Consider the following 25,844-nt stretch of genomic DNA (forward strand, 5'->3'; position numbering starts at 1 on the left):
TGAATCTAGCTATTATCTTGATACTTATATTAGCCCTACAGGTGAAAACTCCTGCCTGTAGCTTCCAGCAAATGAAAAATCCATCTATCTCCCAACCTTCAGGATAAAAACATTTCTATCCATTTTATCTTGAATATTAATCACATCTTGCCTAGAATTCCTAAGTGACTGAACATGTGAAATGTGTGCACTTCTCACAGTACTCATTGCTGCTTTCAAAGGGAAAGCAACTGCATTAATATTGTGAGATTCTGATCTCAGCCTCAGCAGCTTTTCTGAGGGCTGTCAACTTGGCCAGAGTGCACAAACATCCCTGAAACACACCCAGTGTGAGCAGCACACTCTTCATCCTGTCTGCATTCAGTGGGATGCAACACAAACTGACAGATGCTGACCACTGATGCTGTTCTACTCAGCCCAAGACAGATTTGTTCTGTTGATGAAGCCTCTCACCAAAGGAATGAGAAGGACAAACATTTGTCCAAACACTTGATGCTGTCACAATTGTGGATTTAATTGGAAGTGCCCACTGTTCATAAAAACACTACATTTGCAGAGCCAGGACTGTAAGGTGGATAAGAGGGGGTTTCAAACTGAAAGGGAATTTTTGCACTAGATTATCAAATAAAACCAGTCTGTTGAATTCACACAGGGCAAAACTTTGCTAATGGGCAGAGGGAATCTGCACACCAATCTAGGCCAGCAAGTAAAACCAGGGAGTATTCTTCAGTTCACAGAAGATTTTGTATAGAGTTGCTGACACAAGATTAATAGTAATTTTATTCTTCTTTTAATCTGAAATTTGATTGTACTGGGATTTGCTGACTGGGATAACTCACTAGCATTTTTTCTCCATCCAAAAAAGGGAGGTACTGTTTTCTTGTCAGTTTTAATAAGACGGAATGCTCCTTCTCCTGATAAATTTGTTATGTATCCAGACAAAGATCCCTAAATCTAAGGAAAGCCAAAAGTTTGTTGTTTTTTTTTTCTTTTTAAAATTTGCAGCTGAAGAAACAAACATAACTAATGAGTCAATGTCATTACTGTAACATTTCAGCAAACACTTCCCTCTGCCTTACGAGCAGTTTCTGTTATGAAACATAAAATCCTAAAATATACCAAATATGCACCAAGATGACCTGTTAGCACTCTGGTTGGGCTGTCAGCTGGTAACCAAGTTAGCCCATGTAAAGCTTGGCACTATTTGAGTTGATGAGTGAAAAAGATGGGCTGGAAGAAGGACAGAGCAAGATAGGAGGTGGCCTCTAAGGAGAGGAAAAGGTTTTAGGACACTTTTAGCCAAAAAGCTGTGCTATTAATCTCACTTATTTGCAGATGACATCTAAAAAGACAATTCAGATTCTCCAAAGAGCTCATAGAAGAAGAAAATGTCAGGCTTTTTTTCTTTTTTTGCTCGTTTTGCTTTAACATAAATATGCAGCTATGGAATCTGCTCTCAAGTCCACAATGAAAACTCCTGTATTTCTTTTATTTTAAAATAATTTTTAAAAATAAAACAAGCAAGCAAGAAATGGTGGTTGAGATGGAGCCAAAGTTCATTCATCTTACCTGAGGGAAGCCTTCTGCTTCTTCTCAGAGCTTCTTGCTTCTTCATTAGCTTTGTTTTCAGCTCTGTGCCTGGCACTCTGCAGATCTGCCAAGAGAAAGAACATTATTGTCACACTACTGTCCTTGCAGACCAGAACCATTAACATCCCACACTGCAAACACCTCTGTTGGTGTCAGCAGACCAGGATGTCATGCATCATCTCATGCAGCCTTCTCAGCCTTGCTGTTGCCCCCAGGACAGTTTTTATTCAGATACAACCTCGACTGCAGATCAGCCAGGGTTAGGTTTACCCTGCACTCCTTGTGGCAGCCCAGGTGGAGCCACATTCACTGACAGGCTCAGTGGAGGCAATTCAGTGCTGTGCTGATGCAGCATGGAGCTCCCCAGCAGGCAGAATTTGCTTGTGTCTGGTCTTGAGGGAGTGATTGTTTTATTAAAATTGAGGTGACCAGGCTCTCTTTTTAGATCTGATGCCTACATTTGCTACTGAAGTATTACTTTAAATACTTTTAAGCATTTCAATTTAGTACTACTCTACCTACTGAAGTAATTATGCTGATACAATTATCATTATTACAGTGAAGTTGGACGAGCCATTATGGTACAAACATTTTATAATGGCAGACTCTGCCAGCACAGAAAATGTGCAATTTTTATGCACAGATTCTTTAAATTTGCTTATCCTTAATTGTTTATTTTTACCCAGCAGCACTAGTAGAAACATTTTATACCCCTACACCTGCTTTCACACAAACCAAGTGCTGCAATATCCGCAGAGATAAAGTGGTGCAAGTCAAGAAGGCCTTAGATCTGCCTTGCAGTGCACAAAGACAATTACACTACATATGGGTTACTGCTGCTTCCAAAGGAAGCAATCCATCAGAAGGGAGAACCCTCATTTGCTAATGAGACACTGAAAGGAGGGCAGGTAATTTTCCAGTCAAGATCATAAAGCAGGTTCATGGAATTTAAAATAACCACAAAATTATTTGCCTTTAAGTATATATATATATTTGCATTAACAAAATATAGAGATGGCTTTTCAAGGGACTCTGGAAGTTTTCTGCAATTTATTTTCAAATGGCTGATTGCACATCCTTACCAGTATGATTTAACAAGATACTCTTTTTCTTCTGGCTGCCATCTGGTGCCACAGTGAGCTTCACTCGCAGAGTTTTGCTGGAACTAGGAGAATGGTTTACTGATGCATCAACTACCTCATAGATGGTGTGAAGCAAGCTGGTAATGTCCTGGAGTTGGAATGAAACACAAAAGAATACAGTACTGTGAAAATGGCATGAAAACTACAGCTTACCATTGTTTTGGATTTGGCACTATTACATGCTGAAGTATCCTCAAAAGTCACTGAATTTAGAAAACTTCAACTTGCACAGTGTTACAATCTTCACCAAACAGGTTTCTGAATTGGGGCAAATAAGATCAAAACAATATCAACACTACAAGATCTGCAGGTTTCCTGAGCTCTGAATCTGCAAAATGGTGTTCTGCCTTTTCTTTTCTTTGATTTACACAGAATCCAGTGTTAATCAGTAATACTCCACTAAAACTTGAGTTCACATGGCCAAAACAAATACATCAATTGAAGAAAATCTTGGATATTAGTCTTTCTATTTGTTTGCTTTTGTTATTTTTTTCCCTTGGCATAGTTAAATGGTTGATTATATAGAGAAAAATCAGTAAGAAAAGTAGCAGAACTCTAAACCTGTAAAGGTTTGGAAATAAATTATGTCTGTCTGAATGTTTTGGGGTCTAGCTAATTTTACAAAATTCAACGACACACATTTTGAACTGCAAATATTATCCAGTCAGGCCTATTGCAGCAGCTTCTTCACAGATCTCTTTGAAGGCAATGGGATCTGAACAGAGGCTCACATGTCTGGCTGTATTGGAAAGAACACCAGCCAATTTTAACAAGCCAATGGTTTCAAACAGGAGGAACACTGTTTAGTAGCTGGTGATGCTCAGAGGTCTCTCAGGTTGATTTAATCCAGACAGGCTCAAACAGGGCACTGCCTTAAACTGCCAGGATGAAAAGGGGATCTCTTGGCTCACTGCTTTTCCTAAAAAAGATTTTACCCAAACTGGTTTTGGGCACCAACCTAAGGCCAAAGCATTCTGATGAATCATTCTGATCATTGCAGGCTATAAAGAGCCCACTGAATGCATATCTGAGAACTTCTCCATGCTGCTCTTTCTTTTCCTTGATCTCTCCTACTACCTAAACTCTTTCCAGATGCCTGGAAGCACGAAGGAAATACCTAAATCATCTTTTAATAAGTATAACTGGTTCTGAGGATTAATAGTCAGGTCTATAAAAATTCAAAATCTCCACAAAAATTTCAGGAGTCACACCTACAACGTGGGCAACTCCAAGTTTAGTACACCCTAATGGAGGCCCCCCCCCCCCACCACTTTATATCCAACACAGTCCTCATTATAGAGCCAGATGTACGGATGACACAGAAACATTAATTTCTACTCACAGAGAATTTAGGGAAATACTGATCTTATGGGCAGGACCAATGATATTACAGTAGATGATTTTCCAGCTCAATAGGAAGAATGAATAACTAAATCCTAGGGGGTCCAGACTTTGTCTTAACATGTAACCTCTCTAACTTTTCTGCACTCAGGGGAATTTCTCCAGACTTGTAAGTTCAAGACAATACATTCATAAAAAGAGAGCAGAATTTGCAATGCCGCTTTTATTTTTCCAGGGATATTTTTTCTCTCATTGCTGCAAGAGTCTATATGGGCTACTATTACATATCAGTAGCTGTTTTCCATGCTCTTGACAATCACTGTCCAAAGCCTGAGTGTGGGACAGAATGCTCTGTGTCCATCTGGTGGGCACCTCAGAGCTCTTTAGCACATCTCCCTTCTCCCTCATTTGAAACCTAGCCAGACCTCTAAATGTGGACAGAAACAGCCACATCTGACAGCCAGCTTGAAGGGCTGGATTTTTATTTCATCTAAGATGAAAAACCCAGGCAAGCACATAAACAGATAAACAAGCCATATCTGTTGTTTTATATTCCTCCATAAGTCATGTTCTAGGAGCATTGTGCTATAATTCTATACTTTGATAAACTTTTTCCTTCAACAAACTAGTTAAGCAGGGTATTTATTCTTTACTGGGCTCCATACACTCAGCACATGGGTGAATGGGGTTTTTCCCACACATTCCTGGACAAGTGTTGGTTAGCCAACATGTCATCTTTCCACACAAGGCTGCTATCAAGAGGTTATTATCAACTCTTTCATTCACAATAATCTGCCCTTCTTCCTTTTTTTCAGCTATGCCAGATATTTGTAAAGCCAGATGTTTGTACATCTAGTCTATTTTATCTTAATCACAGGTTTAAAAAAATCCATTGTCCTTTTATATGAATTTTTTCAGTGTTGAGGTCTAACTTGCTAACAGGCTGACAATCTGCCCCTTATGTTCTCTGAGGGTCTTCTCAAAAAGCTGTTTGACTCAGCAGTTTATAAAGTATTCCCAAAGGCTGTCAGGGAAGGGCAAACTTGCATGACACAATTTAGCAAGTTACAAATATGTGCACACACATATCACATCAGGACAAGTTACATGTCTCTAGCAAACATGCCCAAATTAACCCAAATTAATGTCCAGGCTGTGAAATGACTGAGGAGAGGACTCAGCACCCTGTGGACTTACAGAACAAAAGGCAAAGGCAGCAGTGTGTGTTTAATGCAGCTCCCCTCACGGAGCTCTGCACTCTGTGTTCTGGCACTGCAGGAACGTGGTTGTCACATTGGATGTGTCCCAAGGTCCAGGTCAGGGATAGCCATGAGCAACCACTTAATGCTGATCTTTTAAATATTGACAACCACTGATTATTATAGGATTCATTTACTTGTGGTCCTAATTTGGGGTTGGGAATTTCAGAAAATTGACAGTTTTGATCTGTTCTGTCTCATGTACTGTGATCCTGGCTGAGCAGGTACCAGCTACAAGGCAGCTTGAGCCTCCTGTTGCTTCACAATTTTTGCTTCATATGAATTTCTGAGGCAGTGATCTACTGGGAATGGCCTTTGTCAATAAAATTTCAACTGTGACTAAAATTCCTTCCTCACAGCCCTATTTTGGCAGCTAATATAGTAATGGTTACTTGACAAATTGGTAGCAATAGACCATTAAGATATATGTTACACACCCTGTATTTTATGGTTACATGCATATTTACCCCCAAAAGTATTTTCATCTTCCAGTAGCTTGCCAACAGACTTTTTTCTCTTAAAAGCTGTCCCACTGAACTTTATCTGCATTTAAATCTGCTTAAGAACTGCCTAAATAATTGAGACAGCTTTACCTTCTACACAACAGCTTGTGCATTTCACCATCCTCAAGAAATCTAGCATCAAAGATCAAGAATAAAACCTAGTTAAATGGTCCTCTTGTCTGATACATAAACCAGCATGACTCAGAGCCCACCTACCAAAGAATCAAATATTTCTGCACAAGGAATCATGAGTTTTACAAATCATGGGATTTTGCAACTGTTTTGCTTTAGACTGCTCGGCCCTTCCCCCACAAAAAGTGGATTTTTAGACTAAATAAAAATATTTCTCTCCATTATAGCAAATGGAATATATTTGGAGGGAATGCAGAATTTTTGCTGGGATCTCTAGGTTAATCAAGTACAAAAACTGAAACTGATATTTTTCCACAGAGAGGAAAACAAATGCTCATTGAGTAGTATCCAAGCAGCCAGCAAATGCCATACCCAGATTTATTTATCTGTTGCTCATTGAACACCATGGCTGGTTTTACCAGGGTGAAAACCTCATCTTTTTTTATCAAGCAGCCAATGCAACAAAGTATATTAGGAAGAGAGAATTTAATATATTGCCCAAAATATTTCCATTCAAAATATTAAAAAGCAAACAGACAAGCCCACAAATGTATGCTACACTCAAATATCTATCTGCAGAATACTTTATGGATCTCCAGTAGGAGATTAACAGTAATTTATAACACTCAGAGAAACCAATGAGTCTGAAAAAAGAATAAGAATACTGAAGCATTCCTCAGTCCTTACAGAACATATGTGAGACTGAGAAAGTCTTTATTCCAGGTATTACTTTCTATTTTTAAGGAATATTAGTGGTACAGGGATGACCTTATTTTTCCCATATTAGCATAGATTATCATCACAAAACTAGTCAGCAAATTAGAGATTTTTGTAGAAGACACTAATGGGTTTTTCCATTAGAGTTCATTTACCAGAATAAGATATTTGTACTCCAAAAAACTCAGTCAACAAACAACGCCCAAAAATACCCTAAACTACCAGCCTCCCCTTAGAAAACAAAACAAAACAAAACAAAACAAAACAAAACAAAACCACATAACACCTCCAAAGCCAAAGAGTTTAATAAAATGAAAATATTCAGTTTGAGTCTCTGTTGCTTGCCTGAGAGAGCACTTTTGGACTCCCCTTAAAACCAAGAGAAAAAGTTATATTTTCTTTTAATATTTCTATCAGACATGAAGCCACCATCTCTAATGACTGAAATGATGGCCACAGATACAGACAGGCCCTGCTCCTCTATCCTTTTAATTGCTCTTTCTGTATCCTGAGTTAGTACAGTGAAAACCAACAAATTTCAAGGGTAAGGCTGATAAATGGTTGCCCCAAAAAAGTCAAATCCTTCCCCAAGTCAGTGATTGGTGCTGAGTTCTGAATGCAGATATAACCTCAAGTCTTTTTATTCATCAGAGCATAGGAGGAGTAAAAAAAATCTAAAAAGGCAAAGAACAAGTCACAAAGGAAACATAAGAGGGAAAAACGGGTATTTAATGTAAGATACAAAGAACAATTTTAGCATTAAAAATGCATGAAGAGAAACATCAATACCACTTCATTACCTTTCCCTTGGAAAAAGATAAATACAAATGTCTCATTTGTACTTTGTTTGTAGTCTGATTTCTACATACAGCAGGATGTTTTTATTGCAGCATCAGCTCTGTTTGATCACATACATTTTTGAATCATTCTTATTTGGAACACAAAAGGAACTTCACTTGCTATCTGCTCAAAAGCTCCTCTAGAAAAGATTTCTTTTTTTTTTTTTTTTTGTCCTGACAAGCAGCTACCGTGTGTGCTTATTCCTGTGCAGCCACTCACCAAAGAAACTCAATTTTACAAGGAGCTGATTAAAAAAAAATTTAAAAAAGAAAAAGCTAGTGTTTATGAAGTATAATTACATTCAGAGAGCTCAGTATAAAACCTCACGGATCAAAACACATTAGTTCAATTATCCAAGTTTCAAGTCCGATTACAAATATTCCTGTGAAGATAATTACAGTGCAGCTGTCAGTTTTAAAAAGGCCTGCTGTACATAATGAATTGTCCTCTTATGGCTTATGGAATGAAGGGAAGTGGTATTAGCCAAGTTTTGTAATATACATATTAGAGCAGGAAAAGTTATCTCTCACTAAACCAAAAGGGATTGAGAACTGGTCATCTTTGTGACAGAAAAAGCAGAGGTTTAATAACATACAGTAATGTTAATTTATAATTTGCCATCCCAATAATTATGCTTTCATAATGGGTGTATCTCTTCAAGAAGCATGACTAGATGTGAATTTCAAATTATAAGGACTACAGAATAAGTCATACAGACTCTAGGAGCAAATCAAAGCAGCATTAAGTTCTGAAGACATTGTTAAATCCAGAAGAAATTTCACTAAAATGGAATTTGAATGCTCTAGCAGTGATCTGTCGCTTTGCAGAACCCAAGGGAAGCTGTATCAACTAAGTATGCACCTTATTCACAATTCTTAAACATTTGAATGAAAAAAGTCCATTCATCCCATCAGTAAAATTGCTCCCCACCTATGTGTCTTACAAACTTAATTTAATACTGGGGATTCCTTTGGAAACTCTCTGGACATGAGGTACAATGTTTTGAACACAATTATTTGGAATCAAATGAAATGGTTTTGGGTGGGCTAGCTACTTCTTTTCCACTGTCTCACTTTTACAATGTGGTGAAAGGCAAGAATAATGCTACTGACTTCTTTTTGTAAATCACCTCCAGGTCTACAGGTAAAAAAACTAAGTGAAAAAATTCATCTCTCTGTTAAATCCAGATATAAATCCAGGAGACATTAAAGGGAAATTTTCCAAGAATGAGAAAAGGTCCATATTAAGCTTTTCTCACCAGAACACTGGACCTTTGTTAAGAAAAGCTGACTGGTTCTGAATGCATTTTCATCAGCTCACTAAAGGGCACTGGTACAGATCTGCCTCTTGCTCAGACTGCCCATTTTGTCCCTGCTCCAGCAATGTACTTCACATACTTTTAAATGAAAACATGTCTCTTATTCATTTTAATGGAAACTATTCAAATGTTTAATGTTCCCCCAAGTGAAGTCATTTGCTGGAGCAGGAGCAGAGTTGCTTAGCAAAGGACAGTATCAGGTACACTGTGCCTACCCATCTCCCAGGGGCCAAGAGAATAAGAAATTCTATGGCATATTAAGAGACTAAAATTCCTCTTTTGTGGCCAGGATTATCCATGAGCTGCTATTGTTGGTCATTCTTGCTCAAAAACCCGCTCATAAATTGCATCTGGATTCAACAAAAGATAACCAAGAAGATAACCAGGGCTTATACAAATGGCTCTGAAACAGTTTGCAGAAAAAGTGTGTGACAGAAAGGGGAAGATTTGGAATGGTGCATACTACTTGTTTCTATCTTTGGTCACATGCAAAGAGCTGAAAATTATCAACCTATTTGGTCCCTTGTTGAAAGAATTTTTTTTGGCACAGGTTCAAACCTAAATGTAGCAACCTCCAGACCTCAGAACAGTATAATATTCAATCCCTGCACTGATTTGGTTTCAGTTAAGCTATAGTCTGCTCTTGTAGCAGGGAGAGGTAGAATTTGGCTGTAAAATATTCTCAAAGTACAGTCAAATTAAGCTCTTTGGTGTACCACATAATCACAAGCAATTATTGCATACATACTTGAAAGCATATTCTCGTTATGTTCAGCACATGGAACCCCCACTGACATTAATGGGAATTCCATGCCTGAATGTAAAAGACACCCATGTGTGTGGGTTTGGGTTTTGTGTGTTGTTGTATTCCCCTATTTTTGAGAGTCACAATAATCTTCTAATGAAGACTTAGCCTTGGGTCTTGAAAGACCTGGGTTCAATCTGCCACTAGGTTCTTGTGAGACTTCAAGCAAGCTATTTCCTTTTTCTAGTCTCTGTTTCTCAAACATTAACAAATACAATACTACTTCCTCATCTCTCTCCCCCTTCCTGCCCTCTCTATCTCATCTTCCTATCTGAAACTCTGGACTTAGCCTGCAACTTTTCATCTGCTCATTCTTGTGCATGAGGTGCACAGATTTCACTTGACTATTCAAAGCACTATCAGAGTAGAGACAATAAAAACAGCCTTGTAATGATGTTCAAATACATGTTAAAAACCCTGAACAAACACCACATTTGGCAATGTCAAAAGAAATTTGCTTCAGACTTACAGAAAAATATTCTGCCCTCAGTTGGTGTCTAAGGCCACTACACTTCCAATATTTGCCCTTTTACTTTCAAACAGTTTTTAGCAATTGTCACAGGCACCAGCATTTGATCTAAGAGAGAAAAAGCCTTTGATTTTCAGTTGATTATGTAAAGGCATGGGAGCCAGTAAACACACATCACAAAAATCAATGACAGCACATAGCATAAATCCCAAGTAAAAGACATTCTTCTAGAGGAAGTATCATTCAATTTGGGCAGAAATAGTTCTCAAAAAAGACTATATCCTAATCCAAACATCCTCTTATCTGGCTTGAAGACATCCTGATAATAAAAAAATACACACAGGTATGCTTGGACAGCCATTCCCTATGATCCCCCAGAGAACATCACCAGTGTTATTTATACTTGGAAGGAAAAGGCAGAGATCAGCCCACTACTCATGAAAACAATATAAGAGTATAGTTAGTACTGTTGGAAAGAATGTCAGCAAGCAACCTTGCTATTTGGTTAGCTTAACTGAAAAGCAGGAGAGAAGCCAGAACAATATACATTTGCAGGGGTTTATTTTGACAATGTGTTCAGTTGTTTCAGATATTTTTCCTCCTCAAATGCCAGTACAATTTTTTAAAGGCTAATCTCAGGTATTAAACAACAACCAGCTTAAAAAATGGTACAGTAGATCTGAAAACAGTAAACTACTGGTGGGATTGTTTCTAGGAGGGAAGGGTCCATGAAACTGCTGTTTAAGTTGGCAGGACACCTCTACTTCATAGTAGAAAAACTGTTCCTGTTATAAAACACTTGTCTTGTTAGCAGGCTGCACAGAAAGGGGCAGCTGTACTTTGCTTACCTCACGTGTGACTCTTCCGTTGTTATCAAAGTCATAGAGTGTGAAGGTCCATTCTTGCCTGTTATCTTCCTCTACAGACACATCACATTGCAATTCCTAAGAAACATGCAAAGAGCAGCTGATTACCTAAAGCAAATGGCCTGTTTGCAGAGGAGGCTCTGTAGGAGGATGGTTGCTTTCTTCCTTCCTCCCTCCCTTGTGGGGGAAGCTCCAGGACATGTCTGAGAGCTCTGTCCCCCACAACGAAGAGGTCCCACCATAATCACATAACACTCCAAGCTCTCTGGGCTACACCTCAGGGAATTCTCTACTTGCTTTCTACTACATTGTAAAAAACAGGAAAAGGTACAAGAGGACTGTTGAAACACAGTAAGACTGTGAGAAGGAAAACTACGCTTAACTCAGGAAGAGGAAGGCAACAGAAGCAGACTCACAGAGGAGGTGGCACACCACAGGGCCAGGAATAAGGATTAATGCAGTGTGGACACAAATCCCCAACAGAGAGACCTGTCCTTGACACAGATATTTGACAGGCAAAGGTTGTCAGAGTTAGTGCAGTACAACATCATGCCACTGAAGCTCCTGAAATAGAGCCTGCCTTGGAATTGGCAAGAACAACCTGGGAGTAGTGCCTGCTCCTTGTTTCAACTATGCTTCTGTTAGTGGGAGTGTGATCTGCGGAAAGCCTGAAAGAATCAATTTGTTAAAGGGGAAAAAAATCCTCAAACCAAAACCAAGAACAAAGGATGCACTTTGACTGACTCCAGTCACCTGGGTGCAAATGGTTTGCTGTCTCTCAAGCCCTGTGCAATCAGAATTATCCAGAGCCACAAAAAGGCAAAACAGAGAAGTTACAGTGCAATTAAAATGAAAGTCACTGTATGCAAGTAAAATAAACAGCCCCAAATAGCTTCAGCATGATAGACCTCAAAACACCTGGTTGATCTTCTGACTTGAAACCAATTCCCTACAGCAGCTATGGGCACCCGTCCCCTGCTGAGTTCAAAGCAGCTCCTCTCAGTTGTAACAAGCCCGGCTGAGAGCTGCCAAGTGCCCCACACTCCACTGTGGAAACACAGTTTCGTATTACATAAACATTCCCGGCACCTTTAAAAGCCAAATCACTTTCACCTCAGCTTTAGACCTCTTGTTGCAACACTTGCGTTTCTGATTCTTTTATACCTTTGAAGCATTTACCAGTCTCTCAGCTCCCAGCTTACATTGCTGGAAAACTTTCATTTGTAGAACAAGGGGAAAAAAATATCAATACTTGGTTTCTTGCCACATATTAATACTTCCCTGTCCCACATTGCCTAACATAACATCTTTATGTGAGGATGTGCAGTGCTTAGTTAAGAGCCATGGAAACCTTCCCTGCATTAGTCACGGTGCCTAGAACCAAGTGCTAACCTTTATGGCATGCCAAGAACTACTTGGGAACAAACGCAGACTTTGCTGCTGCAGTGCAGCTCCAGCTACTCTGGCACCAACCATGTTGACAGGTGTCCTCCAATGTTCAAATATCAAGGCACTGCTAATTGCAATTTATCATGCCTTTCCTGTCTGCAAATGTCTGCTACTAGAGATACAATATAAAATGGGCCTAGACAGGGAGTTATAGCTGTGCAAGGGAAAAAAAAAATTAAAAACAAGAAGAAGAAAAGTCACTGCCCCAGAAGGCACACATAGAACACCTCCATGGGAAACCTACCTCCCCCTAATCTGCTTTAAAACAACAAAAAAATGCACCAGATTGAGAAGGAAAAGAGCACTCCAGCCACGATGCAAGGTGGCTGCATGGTCTTTTAAACAACAATTGAAGAAACACAAAGGTCATTACTCAGAGAGGCTGACAGCACTGAAAGGAAGATGTTTGCCATATCTGCTGGAGTGCAGGGATGAATACTTGTGCTGCTTTTTGCTGGTGCCAGAATATCTTCCTTCTCATCAAGACAGACAACCCACTAGCTGGTTGACTGCATGTTTCCATACTCATATTTATGAAAACACACCCTTACAGAAACAAAATCTGCCAACTACACACAATATCTAACAATTATAGGATGTCTGCAAGTCTATAAGGAAATAACCCATAGGACTCATCATCTTTCCTCTTTGTCTGCCAGGTGATCAGATGGATTTTCCATGCAGCAGGTCAGGGTTATTTCACTTTGGAGACCTGGGCACAGAAGATCAATCACTGCAGAAGCTTTCACAGGCCTCTTTTACATTAGGCAGATTTAACCAAGTGCAATAGTCCATGAAAGCCAATCTAAAGATTTGATAATATGGTAGCTGGCTTAATAGATAAAGGGTTAAACTGAGAGCTTCTTCTTACTTTGCATTTCAGATACTGCAGAGAAATAAATCATCATTTGATTTCCTCCAAACCTGGGAATAAATGTCACTAATCACCTCATATGGAGCACCAATAGTGAGGCACTGATTTGTGCCAGTTCTGATGCCTCCTGTACCCACTACAAACATTGGCAGCAATAAACATTCATCAGATGTCACTATTTGGTCCACAGGTTATTTTTTCTACCATAATTATGTCAGTACAGTGCAACTTTAAAATACAAAGGACTTACTTCAAATTTCAGTTGCTTCTTGGAACTTGTGCGTGTGTCACTTTCTTTTTCTGCTTTCTTTTCATCTCCACTGCAAACTCCATCTGTCTTCTCTGGAGGCAAAGCCACTGCGAAAAGCATATTTAAGAAAAAATGCTTATAAGGAAATGTCAAAGCAGTCTCATATTTGCAAATCTGTCTTTCTATTTAGGGTGAAATTGGTATCAGCAAACTTGTATGAGAGGATCATTATACTTGATTTGCTTTTGTGTTCGCTACACATCTGGGATAATTTCAGCAGACAATCTACCAACAGCTTTTGGTACACAACCTCTCCTACAAACATCACTAGAGTCACAGGAAGTTCAAACACAGTATTATGAGAATATAAAATAGCAGAACTGTTACTGCAAATAAGTCGAATAATTTGCAAAATATTGAAAGTTTCTGACACATTGCAAAAACCCATCACATTCACCAGCAGTGAGTGAAGTAATGAAGCTGAAATAAAGCCCTCATTCTGTTCCAGTTTCACTCTTCAAACACACACAAAGCTTCATGCCTTCCAAGAAGGCAACACTACCTGCCAAAAAGGTTAAGCTGCATTTTTTCAATGCATGAAATAGCATATTTCACTCAAGTTTCAAGTTAAAACATCAAGCACTTGCATAAATCAATAGTACTCATAAAGAGCATCAATATTAATATCTATCACAACATATCATAACATATATCAGATATATAACAGAAAAATATACACTTCTCATGTAGATTAAAAGCTAGAACTTAATAGCTGTTCCTTTGGCTTCTGTAGGGGCATTCAGCCTTGCACATGATGAAACTCTATATCTGAAGAAAATTAATTCTATCTTCATTAGCATTATGAAAATATACAAAGACTTTTTAACCCTACTCTCAGACTTTAGACGTGATTTTTTACACTCCACATACCTCTGCCAATGTTACCCCCATACTACATTACATATAGCAGTAATCCTTCCAACTTCCCAAAACCCAGCAAAATTGCAAAAACATAGGTCCTAAAGTCAGCATTTTCTTTTCTTGCACTGCAACATTTGCATCTACCCAAAGCCTTTATCCTAATATGATGTTAGGAACTGTTTCTTGGGGATGCCTTTGGCAGTAGCATCTCATTAAGTACCAGTTCAATCAAGTCAGATTCCTTACAAAAAAGGTGACATGATGGTCCCCTCTAGTTCAGGGTGACCCATTTCAAACTGGGTTTACTGGCTCTCCTGCTGTTCCACACTGCTGAGCTGCCTCCCAATCATTCTTACAGGAAAGCAAGTCACTAACATGCTAGAAGTTAAGATATTTTATTAGCCATCTTCCAGGACTTTCTTTCATGTTTAAAATAGAAAAATAAGCTTCAAGAAACCAACCAATCAACAACAACAAAATCCAAAAACAAAACCAAACAAACAAAATAAAAAAAAACACAAAAAACCTCTTACAAATCCCATTACCATAGCTTCATACTCTCAGAAATTCCAGAGGATTTCTGCCCAAACATTCACATTGTCACACTGCAATACATACCATAATCTCATTCATTTGTTTAAATGTAACATTATTCTATTACTTTTGTTTGTTTGTTTTCAAAACTGTGGTACTATATAAGATGGATGTACAGTAAAGAAAAGGGAAAAAAGTAGAAATGCTGACCTTGGGAATTTCCTGTCTTTGATACTTACTGGTGGTTTTGATGTTTTACTAACACCAGCTTCCCAACACACACATGTAATTTGCATTATACCAATGCAATGATGTTTATTGTACACATACTGACGTGTTGATATACTTTGATTTCTACTCCAAGTCATGTCAGGATTCCTTTCACCAAACATAAGCTAAGTAGGAAGGTCAGACAAAGGAAGACAAAGCAGCTTCACAGAAGTTTCTTCCCTGATTCCTTTAGGCTGGTGTTACAGAACAAGCAGGGATTGTTTCTTAGGGGGTTTTTGTCTAGGGTTTATCACAGGTAAGACAGGTATGAAAATAAGTATTATTTCCAATACTAACTTTGAAGTGTATCTGACAAAGTGCCGTTGCTTTATATTCACTTTGCCCATAAATACAACTCCACATTCCCAGAAGTTCAAAGCTAAGGTCACAAAAAGACCCCCATACAACAAAAGACAACATTTGTTTGTCTACTTCAGTCCAGCTTTGGTGAATCATTTTAAAATCAACAGGGAATGAAAAGGTAACCTGGGCCTTCATAACAAGGACAGTTACACTGGTAGTGGTTCTTCATTGCTATTAGACACACTCCTGGATCTTCAGTGCCTCATCTGTACCAGTGATTCTGGTACAATGGTTCTTCATATGCACAGTTAGAACCTGATAAAAACTTCTGCAAAAGAGGCTTTTGCAATCCCTGCCAGTCTTGCTCTAGGGAATGTGACATAAATGAAAGCTGGGCTGGTATGACCCACAGCTCCTTCAGGACAGTGAACAGACATACGGAAAAAAAAAATCTACTCCTGTTATCATACATTGTTTTAAATGCTTAAAAGTGCATGACAGCCAAAAGACTTCTACAGTGGCCTTTTATGTGTTGAGGGTCAGCACCCCAAATGACAGTGGCATGGCAGACTGCATTAGGCACAGCACTGAGGCAGATCCTGCACGAGGTGACCATTCCCTGCCACAGTGCCCTTTGTTGGGTGCTCTGTCAAAGCAAAGTGTCTCACAAAGCATTCCCCCTTTTCCACCACCATGCTCCTGCACTGTGCTAAAAGCCCCTGGTATAAGCACAGAGCACCAGAGTTCCCCAGACCAGCAGGTGCTTCAGAGAGGAGCAGCACAGAGTTACCTTCTGCTGCCAGGAGCAGCCCTTCCCCAGTACACTTAACAACCTTTCTGGATGTACAGTTTGTGTGCTCAGACAGGAAGCTTTCACTTTAATGTATAATTTATGTAACAGAGGAAAAAACGTGCACTGACAAATTAGTCTTCTCAAAAAACAAGGGTTCAACTATTGGGGAAGGAGGAGATACATCTTGCAGTACACTCCTTGGGAGACTTTAAATACTGTATGCCAGAAATTATCCTCTTTGAGGTTTGCTGACCTTTGATCTGAAGAACTTATTGGCCTTGCTGCTCCAGGGAATTATCCTTTGAAATCAGTTACTCATTTTGGAGCTCAAATGAAATGGGGAAATCTGGTGATCTCATCCTGATGTCAAGTTCCATTCAGCAAAGAAAAATGAAATCTAACTGAGGAAACTTTAAAGGGCAATATGGAGATACTAAAATAGTATTTACGAGTGATCAAATAATGTGTCTGTGCATATATCCCCATGTGCCTTATCCAAACCCAATGAACATTTTAAAATACATACTATTTTGTCTGACAGGAGAAGTCTTTGGTATTTTGCTGCTATACTTAGTTTTGACTATTGACATGTGCTCAATTTCATGAGGGATACAAACACATGCAGAGCCTACTTATAAATAAAATGAGAATGTCTGCTGGGGCAGTTAAAACTGGCAGCCTGTAAACAGAGATCCACCAGTGAGCTGCATGCCAAGGTTCAGATATATTCACAATGTGAACTTCCTTTCAGCTCTGCCAATGATATTAAACCAGACCAGACAAGATAGCTATCTCAAAGGAGTGTGGAGAATTAATAGACTTGTGTTTCCAAAGCCTAGGTCATCAGAAATAGGTCTGCATACAATGCATCATCTGTGCAAAAATACTTACCTACCTCCCTGCTCAGATAACAAGTCCTGACAAAAAGAATGTGCTACATGGACAAATACACAGAGAAACATACCCTTGTTGTGGGAATCCGCAACTGGAAGGAAAAAAAAGTATATGCATTGCTTCTCATGGGAATAACCATATGCTCTCAAAAACAATGTTCCCTAACAGAAATGTTTCATGACTTGAAATATTGCATATGTTTTCTTTATTATGTTCCTTTCTTGCTCATTATTAATGGTCTTGTATTCACTTCTATAACCTTAAGACACTATGAAAATGCGTCTGGACAATATTTGAAATTGGAAAGACAATAAAGGAAAAATATTAACTTGGAAAAATTGTGAAATACCATTCTTTCACGAAAAACAAACTGACTGGCTTAAGTGTACTAGCAGATGTTTCTCTCTACAATTGTTAATTACTACCACCCAATTGCTCATAATTGAAGTGGGGGAGGAAAACAGCGAGAGAATGAACACCAGTTTAAAGATATTAAGACTCTTCCCAGAAGAATAAAGCCTTTTTTTCAGGTTTGGGGTTTTTTTTTTTTCATTCCTAAGGGAAGGGGGCAATAATTCAAAATGCTCCTTAGGAATCACCAAAATATCCCAGAAGTGAGGTAAACTGATTGCTGTGCTCTGTGTATTGAATGAGGTTAGATTAGTAAGCTTCAGGCAGACAAAACATTTTTCTTTTGCATCCTGCATCTGACAATAAGGGAGAAAAAGAAAACACCAAAACAGAGCTGCACTCAGGTGGAAAAGTGACTGTTGAAACTTTCACCCTCACTCTGGTAGCATGTCATTCCACGTTTCTCAAAGGCTCATTCCAGCAAAGGACCATGTGCTTTGTCAAATGATCTGCCTTCTCAAAGTAAGGACAGCTCCACTCTAGTTTGGAACCCTACTTTGCATTTTAGTCAGATGGATTGACAGATCTTGAGGCTAGAATCAAAGGGTGCAACTCTGCTGAATGTCCAAGTCTGGGCTACCAACTCCAAATTTTGCACAGCAGTCAGGAAAACTCAGGCTAAATAGACAAACAACTCCAGAACCTCTTTGGAAGGACAGCCATTCCAAAAGGTATGTGATTGTTGTATCACCTTCATTCAAAAAGCAGAACTAGGGGAGAAGCTGTGCAATTCCACAGTGGTGAATTATGACTGCACATTACCAGTGATGTCTCTACCCTATCTTAATGTCAGGGTCATTACTGGGAGATACCAGAGTCAAGGTAAAATTAAAAAATTGACAAAAATGTTGCCTGTGGAATTCAGCACCTGCCATATATGAAACCAAACCTCTGAAGTGAGATTAGATTTCATCTCATTTTGGATAGGCTGGAGTCCACAGCAATTCTTTAAAACTACTACCAGAAGCAAAGGGACAGAATTATCTGTACATGGGAAAAAGAACAACAAAACACACACTAGAGAATCTGAGACATGTGGGGGAGTAGGATAAAAGCAAAATTTAAAAATTACCTATTAAGATAAGGAGGAGAAGTCATAAGCACTTCTATAAGAAGTCAAATTGAACTTCAGCTGGTGGAATTGAGCATCAAAGAGCTTGCCAAGCTCAGTAGAAAAATTCCTATGGACATCAACGGGGTCAGGGTTTCCCTTCCAATTTACAGACCTAGCAGATGCAGCAGGACTTAGAGACTATGAGAACCAAAGGGATAGAAACAGAATTAATTTCACTGTTTTATCTGAGGTCTCTGATGTCTAAGTTATCTGGTTCTGCCAACATTTTTCTCATTGCAAATCAGGTTTGACAAACATTACTGACATTCCTCACTGACTGCGCAACAACCAGAGCAATAACAACCACGTTTGAAAGTCTAAACTGAGGAGAAGTCCTCTAATTAACAATTACATTCACATTCAGATTTCACTTTTAAGTTCTCCTGGAGGCCATGGATTAAGAAACATCACCCCCATTAAACACACATTGTTTTATTCCACTGATTTGATTGAAATATATCCCTGATGGAGATAACCTTGTTGAGCAAAGGTCCTCCTCTCCAGTGGCAAATGAACACAGGGAGAACGGGATCAGGGGAGAACATTCCTGCTCCACAGCCACCAGAACAAGCACATAGAAAAACAGGCTGGTCCTGGGGCAGTGCCAGAAACATGTATTTAGCTTTGCCTGACTGAAAGCTGAAGCTGATGAATTAGACACACCCTTCAAAACAACAAAGATCAAGCTGCCTCCTCTGAAACTTATTGTAGGGAAATTAATTGTCCATTTTACATCCAGTGGGACAAGTCAAAACCAATTTAGAGGAAGTTGTACTAGCAGTGCCTCCTACTAATCTGGGATGGGTATTTCAACCTGAAAATATGGAGAGAACCCATGTTCTTCTATGTCATGGTTCTTGCTGACAGTCACAACAGAAATTAAAGGCCCAATTGCACACCATAGGGAAAATAAAGCCACAATGTCACCAGACCTACTGCCAGCACCTGGCCAGGAGGAGACAGAGCACAGGGGTAGTGACTCAGACCTTGTGACAACTTGCAAAAAACCAAACCAAAACAAAGCAAAAAACCCAAACCAAATCCCAACAAAAACAGACAATCAAAATGTGTTTTAAATATTCAGGCATGGGTCTAACTGACAAGACACTACTAGGACTGTGAGGAATGGCTAAACTGAAATTCACTCAAAAATTCAGAGAACAAAATAAATTTAAGTCAAACTCACAGGTCTGTGCAAGACCACCTCCCTTAAAGATTCAATTCCTTTCACCAATCCCAATAATTTAACATTTCTAAGTAGAAATATTTCCAAACTTTGATGCAGATTTACAGGTTTGTATCTAGGCTTGGCTTTTTTGGTTTGGTGGTTTTGCTTTTGTTGGGTTTTTTTGTTTGTTTCTTTGGTTTTTTGGCTATTATGCAGGGGAGAGGGGGTAGATTTTTTTGCTATTTCCTTACAAAAAAGTTTCATACTAAAGATGTAGATACAAAAGACACTATGGTCTCTCTCTGCTAGCCAGGGTGTAACTCATGCATGCATAAACACTAAACCAAGATTTCTCACACTCTCTCTGAAATGAGTTTGCTAAAGGGAGGGAGTTTGCTGAATTTTGCCAGATTATGATTCCCTTTTCCAATTAGTTCCCCAACTGGCTGTATTTCATCAACAGAAACTGCCAGATTAAATGCCTTACTTGACCATCTTCACCCAAAACACTTTGATGTTCAGTTCTCAAGCTTCAAGATACCTTTTGGATGAAGATCAGACAGCACTAAACAGAATTACTAATTAATTAAGCAAAGTTAAATTTTAAACACTGTTTGTTGTGTTAGCCAAAAGCCTGAACAGAACAGTCTTTTTTTTTTTTTTCTTCCTCATTGGAGATCAAAGAAGATAATTTCTCATTCCCCACCCCTATCTTAAAAAAAAAAAAAAAAAAATTAAAAAAAAAAGAGAGAGAGAGAGAGGGAAAGGAGGGGAAGATGAAAACAGAGAAGAATCTCCATAAACTTTGGTCAGAATAGTTCAGGATGATACCTGTAGAAGATTTTTGTTTGATCAGTGGACATATCAAAATCCACAGGAACAGAATGCAGCCTGTTGTGCCATTTAACATGGAAAAGTGTTCCTGAAGTGAAAAGTGTCAGTATCATATGGACCACTTACCACCTTCTTACAGTATTGGATGTCCCTGGGGCTCTGTGCAGCCTTCAATTCTGTTACTGAACAGGGACAGATGGGGACATCAACTGATCACTTGTGACTTAAAGAAAAAAGACCTCTCTTCTCTAAAGCTGGTCCTACACTGATTTTGGTTAGTAACTGGTAACAATTTTGCTTTTTAAAAAGCCATTCTCAGTGTAAATTGCAGGCATGCATGTTCACATAGGATTTTATATCTTAAATTTCCTTTGTCTTTGTCTCTTTGGATTTTTTCCCCCTGAGATACACAAGGGAAGAGAAAGAAGAACCCAGTCCCTGCATAACCCTTTATTCAAATGAAGACTGAGCAGGTAATGTTATTAATAATGTAGGCTTTGATATTAACTCGTTCCCATCTAACTTAGATGTTCAATAAGAAAAATGTGTTTCCACCACCTTTGCTGTGATAACAGCCTCTAAAGGTATCTGAACTGCAATTTTCAATTCGTCAGAATTGCCTCCCATGAGGATGACTGTCACTCTGACCCTCACAGAACCAATCTCTTATAGAGAGCAATGTTGTCGACCTATGCTGTAACATTATTTTGGCTGTGATGAATTGTTACAGATCTGACAACTCTTTAATAGTTAATATTCAGTAGTAGGTTCAGTGTTCCCATCCTCACAGCCATATATATTACTCTGGGGGGAGGAGAATGGAGACTGCTCCACAAAACAAGAGAAAAGCATTATTGTCATTAATATTAGTAGTCCAGCACATACATGTGCACGTCTCTCTCCCTTTTCATATTTATGAATGGGTGAGGAATGGTACTGAGATGACACACCATATACTGTTAATCATGCAGAGAAATAAATTTCACTGAGGCTGGACCCAACCACCTGAAGCCTGGAGAGTACAGAGAACCAGACTGCAGCTTTATGCCTCCCCATCCTTTGGATGGACTCTAACTGCCTCCTAAATATATTTTTCCTGCACAGAGCCCAGGGCTGCCTTGGCTCCCCTCTGCAGCTCCTGTGCCAGCACCGAGCCCTGAGTGCAGCCCTGGCTGCCAGGCACAGAAATGCTCTCCACTCCCCCTGAGCCCTCTGAAAATTCCTTGGGTAGCTGCACTTTTACTTCTGGACATTTCAGCTTACAACTACTATTCCTTTCCTCTCTCTCTGTTACCTTTACAGTTTTAAATCCTTTTTGGTACAAAGTTGAGAACCCTGGATGACGTATTTTATTGGTGAAAGGACCTGGATTGCTGGATCAGATTTATAAAGCAAGAAAAAACTGATTGCTGGTAGGTTTTTTGTTGGTTTGTTGTTCTTTTTTTTTTTCTGTAGACTGGGGGTTGGGACTTTCCATCTAACAAGAGCAGCTGGACTCCAAGCTCTTTCAAGAACAGAAATGTTGCTTCAGGTTCATTTCCACAACCCCACAGTGCTGCATTTATTATTTGCTTTTACTCACAAACTAGTTGTGGTTACAAAAAAAAGCTTGTCTTCCAAACAAATGACATTTTATCTCTTTCTCCACAGGAGAATAAGGTTGACTGCTACTTGTGCTTTGAGGTTTGGATATGATTGAGATGAAACATCTGTTAAGAAAAAAGGTGTGGGGGGACTTTTTTCTGCTAAAAATATCATGCCTTTTTTTTTCCACCAAACTTGAAACATGTGATGAAATTCAACTTTTAAAATATAACCCTGGAGCTACTTGAAACTATAAAAGTCTCCTCAGTATCTGAGGCAAGTCAGAATTTCCACTGTTCAAGCTGGGCTTTTATGAAGAGCAGACTTTAGAAAAACCTGTAATCTGTCTAGGTAACAAAGGGCACTTGTTCTGCCTGGTGAGGTAAAACTTTGGGTTTCTGTAGCTACTGCAGCAGAAGTGGAGTTGAAACACACAAAAGCACCCTGACTGATACACACTTTGAATTTGGAACAGCAACTGGCAAAGCAACATGCTTGTCATGGAAATTGCTCCAGAGCTCTGCATCTGCACAGCCCTGTTTGCACGGTTCAGAGGGTGCTGTGCTGAACTAACCAGCACAGGCTCAGGCTTCTCTCTAACTTTGCATCTATCAGGCCATAAAACTGCTCCTAAACTCAGCCCCAGAAATGCAAGAAGTATTCAATCCTGTCATAATGTGTTTCCACACGAGACACTCCAAGATGTGAAATCCCTACGGGCAGGAGAGAAGGGCATTAACAGAATCACACACATGGCATCCAAACAAAAACCTTTTGCAGAAAGCTACCAAAGCCCAGCAAAGGCTGCACTCAAGCTCAGTTGCCTGGCTCTGTCACAGGTCATGAAACACAAGAAAGTTTGCAACATCAGGAATATTTGGGAGCTGCAGCAGGACATATTGCCTATTAAATGCAATGTTCAAGGTATCCAAAAATGAGCTAAAAATGTGTGCAGTGTTTCATGTAAAGGCAAGGGATCTGAAACATGTATGTTGTCTTCTGAAATATTAAAGGCTAAAACTTCTTTCAGTTATAAGGCCAAAAACCTGGAATAATTCTAGGAACACCAGCATGACAGTGTTATCTACTCCAAAATCTTTGACTGGAAATATGCACTAGCTTCACATGGATAAAAAAAAAATAGAAAAAAAAAAAAAAGAAAATAAAAGAGAGAGTCACAAGAGAGTCAGAGAAGAATGGCATTTTGAATCACTTTTCAAAAACATGTTTAATAAAACCTCCATGAACTGTGGTCAAAGCTACAAGAAAAATAACTGGTAATAATCGTTGCTGGGAAATTAAAAGTAGAAAAGGACCTTTGTTCAAGTAGAATAAATGAAACCACTGGTATTCATCATGTTTCCAGAGAGATTGTTTTCAAACTCCTGACTTGTTCCCATATTTCATTCTTTGTTCTTGGTGGTGGATGTCCTGGGGCAAAGTTGAAGTTACATTATCGTGCTGCTGCCCATGTCCAGCAATGCAGCTTTATCTCTGACCACAGGCATGGGACCCTGTGACAGGTACAGCCCAGCCCAGCACTGCCAGGCACACTGAGCTGGTGCCAGCAGGAGAGCCCCAGCTGGGCTCAGGCTGTGCCCGCTGTGCCCCCAGGGTGGGCAGCTGGGGCAGGGCTGGGCACAGCCTTGCTCTGCTCTCAGGGGTCTGTGCCCAGCCCAGCCCCAGCCAAAGCTCACCCAGCAGTGAGCACACAGCTCTGAGGCACAGCCCCTGCAAGCTGCACAGACAAACCACAAACCTCACACCCCTGGCACCCATTCCTCAGTCCTGCTACAGGGCACCTTTCCTCGAGCTTCACTCACTGATGTGAGCAACCCCTTGTGGGTGCTGACAGTGCTGCCTGACATCCATCTCCATGCCTCACTCACCTTTGGGATGCCAAAGGCAAATCCAAGAGCCTTCCTGCCTTTGATGAGATCTCCCTGAGCTACACCCTTTTGGCCTTTGATTCTTCTTCCCACGTGCACCCTGATGGTCTGGCTCTCACATGCTACAAGAGATCTGTAGACACAGATTTTCCAACAGGTGACTTTTTGCCTCCTAGCAAACTAGTTCATGACTACCCCAGAGCTAACAATAAAAGAATATTCTTATTGTTAATTGATTATTTTTAAATGACCACTCAGGAAGAGCATTAGCTTCTCCACAGCAGAAGGAAAAGTTGCCAGTCTTTGGTAGATGGAAAAAACATGGAAAAACAATATTATTACAAATACCATGCACATAATATTATTTTAAAGCTTTCCATATTTAAGACATTCATTAAGGATCAATTCTTTGCTTTTTTCAAGTGCTTGTTCACTTCTCTATTAACATTTAGCTTTCTTCAGCTATCACAGATAATATAGACCACTAGTAAGTTTGGAAGGCTTTCTTGTGTACTGTACTTTAAAACTATCATATTCTAAGGGACAAACATGGTTGCAGAAAATCCCAAGCTTCATTCCCAGCCTTGCTACACTGCTCCTGAACCAAACATGCAACTTGCTTGTGTTCAGTGTAACAAATTCCCAGCTGAACACAGAGATCACTGTGAAAATACTGCTTGCAGCAGGTATGATCTTCCCATCTAATGCAGAGGACTATAACTCAAAACACCCTCAAACCACAGACAAAAGACACCATGTATTATCACAGCCTGTTAGGCAGCAGCAGCAGGAGCTGGGGTGTCAGCTAAAGGCAGGGAACGCAGGACACAGGGAGCAGAGCACATGCTCTCCACATAGCAGCAGCTCAGAGTGAGGAGGAAAGCTCACCCTCTGAGGCATCCTAACAGCCCACTTTTCACTGCCTTTCTGTGCTCTGCCTGCCAACATGGGTGGGAGCTGTTAGACACACTGTAAAGGTTCATTTGGAAACACCTGGAGACCACTAACTCATTACACAGGCCATGGGCAACCGTTGGATGGCAACAGGCTTTCATCACTACTGACCTGGCTGCACTTGAAACAGCAGCTCCAGAAGTAAAAGCTTCTGATCCAAATACCAACCCCCCTCAACTGGAACAGCTAATGTTAAGAAACACTTGTACAATTTTATATTTTTTTAATTTTTTTTTTAAAGGGCCTCATGCCGTAAGATTTTCCTCCCACTCATGGCAAGCAGCCTACCTGCTTCTTATAATTTCCTGGATCTGTGCACAACCACAGGAAAACTTCTGCTAATCCTACCAGTCTCATGTTCTTTGGTGACTTTTATTCTAACTGCCAAACTAAGCAGTTTTCTCTTGGCACTCTCCCTGCTCCTTCCTCCCCACTCCCCACGTCCCTCGCTGCTCCTTCCAGCCCACAGTAACCAGCTTATCAGTGCCAGCCCCAGCAGGGACCTGCTGCCTGTCACACTCTGCTGCCTGCTGCCAGCAGGTCACCCTGTGGCCAAAGACGTTTTCCAGAGTTGTTCCATGTCATATTGAGCAGTAGGAAAGGATACAGCAGGAACCTCT

The 25,844-nt window shown here is 39.8% G+C and overlaps 1 protein-coding gene across 2 annotated transcripts in view; it reads right to left on the reverse strand.

Moving 5' to 3' along the window:
• The window catches only part of NKD1 (NKD inhibitor of WNT signaling pathway 1), a 110,082-nt gene that overhangs the window by 9,906 nt on the left and 74,332 nt on the right, over positions 1–25,844 (reverse strand). Inside the window, exons 5-8 of one of the 2 annotated variants that reach the window (XM_079315799.1) lie at positions 13,556–13,662; positions 10,965–11,060; positions 2,673–2,820; positions 1,570–1,654 (exon numbers count right to left, since the gene is read on the reverse strand). In XM_079315799.1, the coding sequence (XP_079171925.1) occupies positions 1,570–1,654; positions 2,673–2,820; positions 10,965–11,060; positions 13,556–13,662 (436 nt within the window). The remainder of the gene's footprint in view (positions 1–1,569; positions 1,655–2,672; positions 2,821–10,964; positions 11,061–13,555; positions 13,663–25,844) is intronic. The other variant, XM_079315800.1, reaches the window with a different exon arrangement.

This window comes from Erithacus rubecula (assembly GCF_903797595.1).
Source record: "Erithacus rubecula genome assembly, chromosome: 12".
Taxonomy (NCBI): Eukaryota; Metazoa; Chordata; class Aves; order Passeriformes; family Muscicapidae; genus Erithacus; species Erithacus rubecula.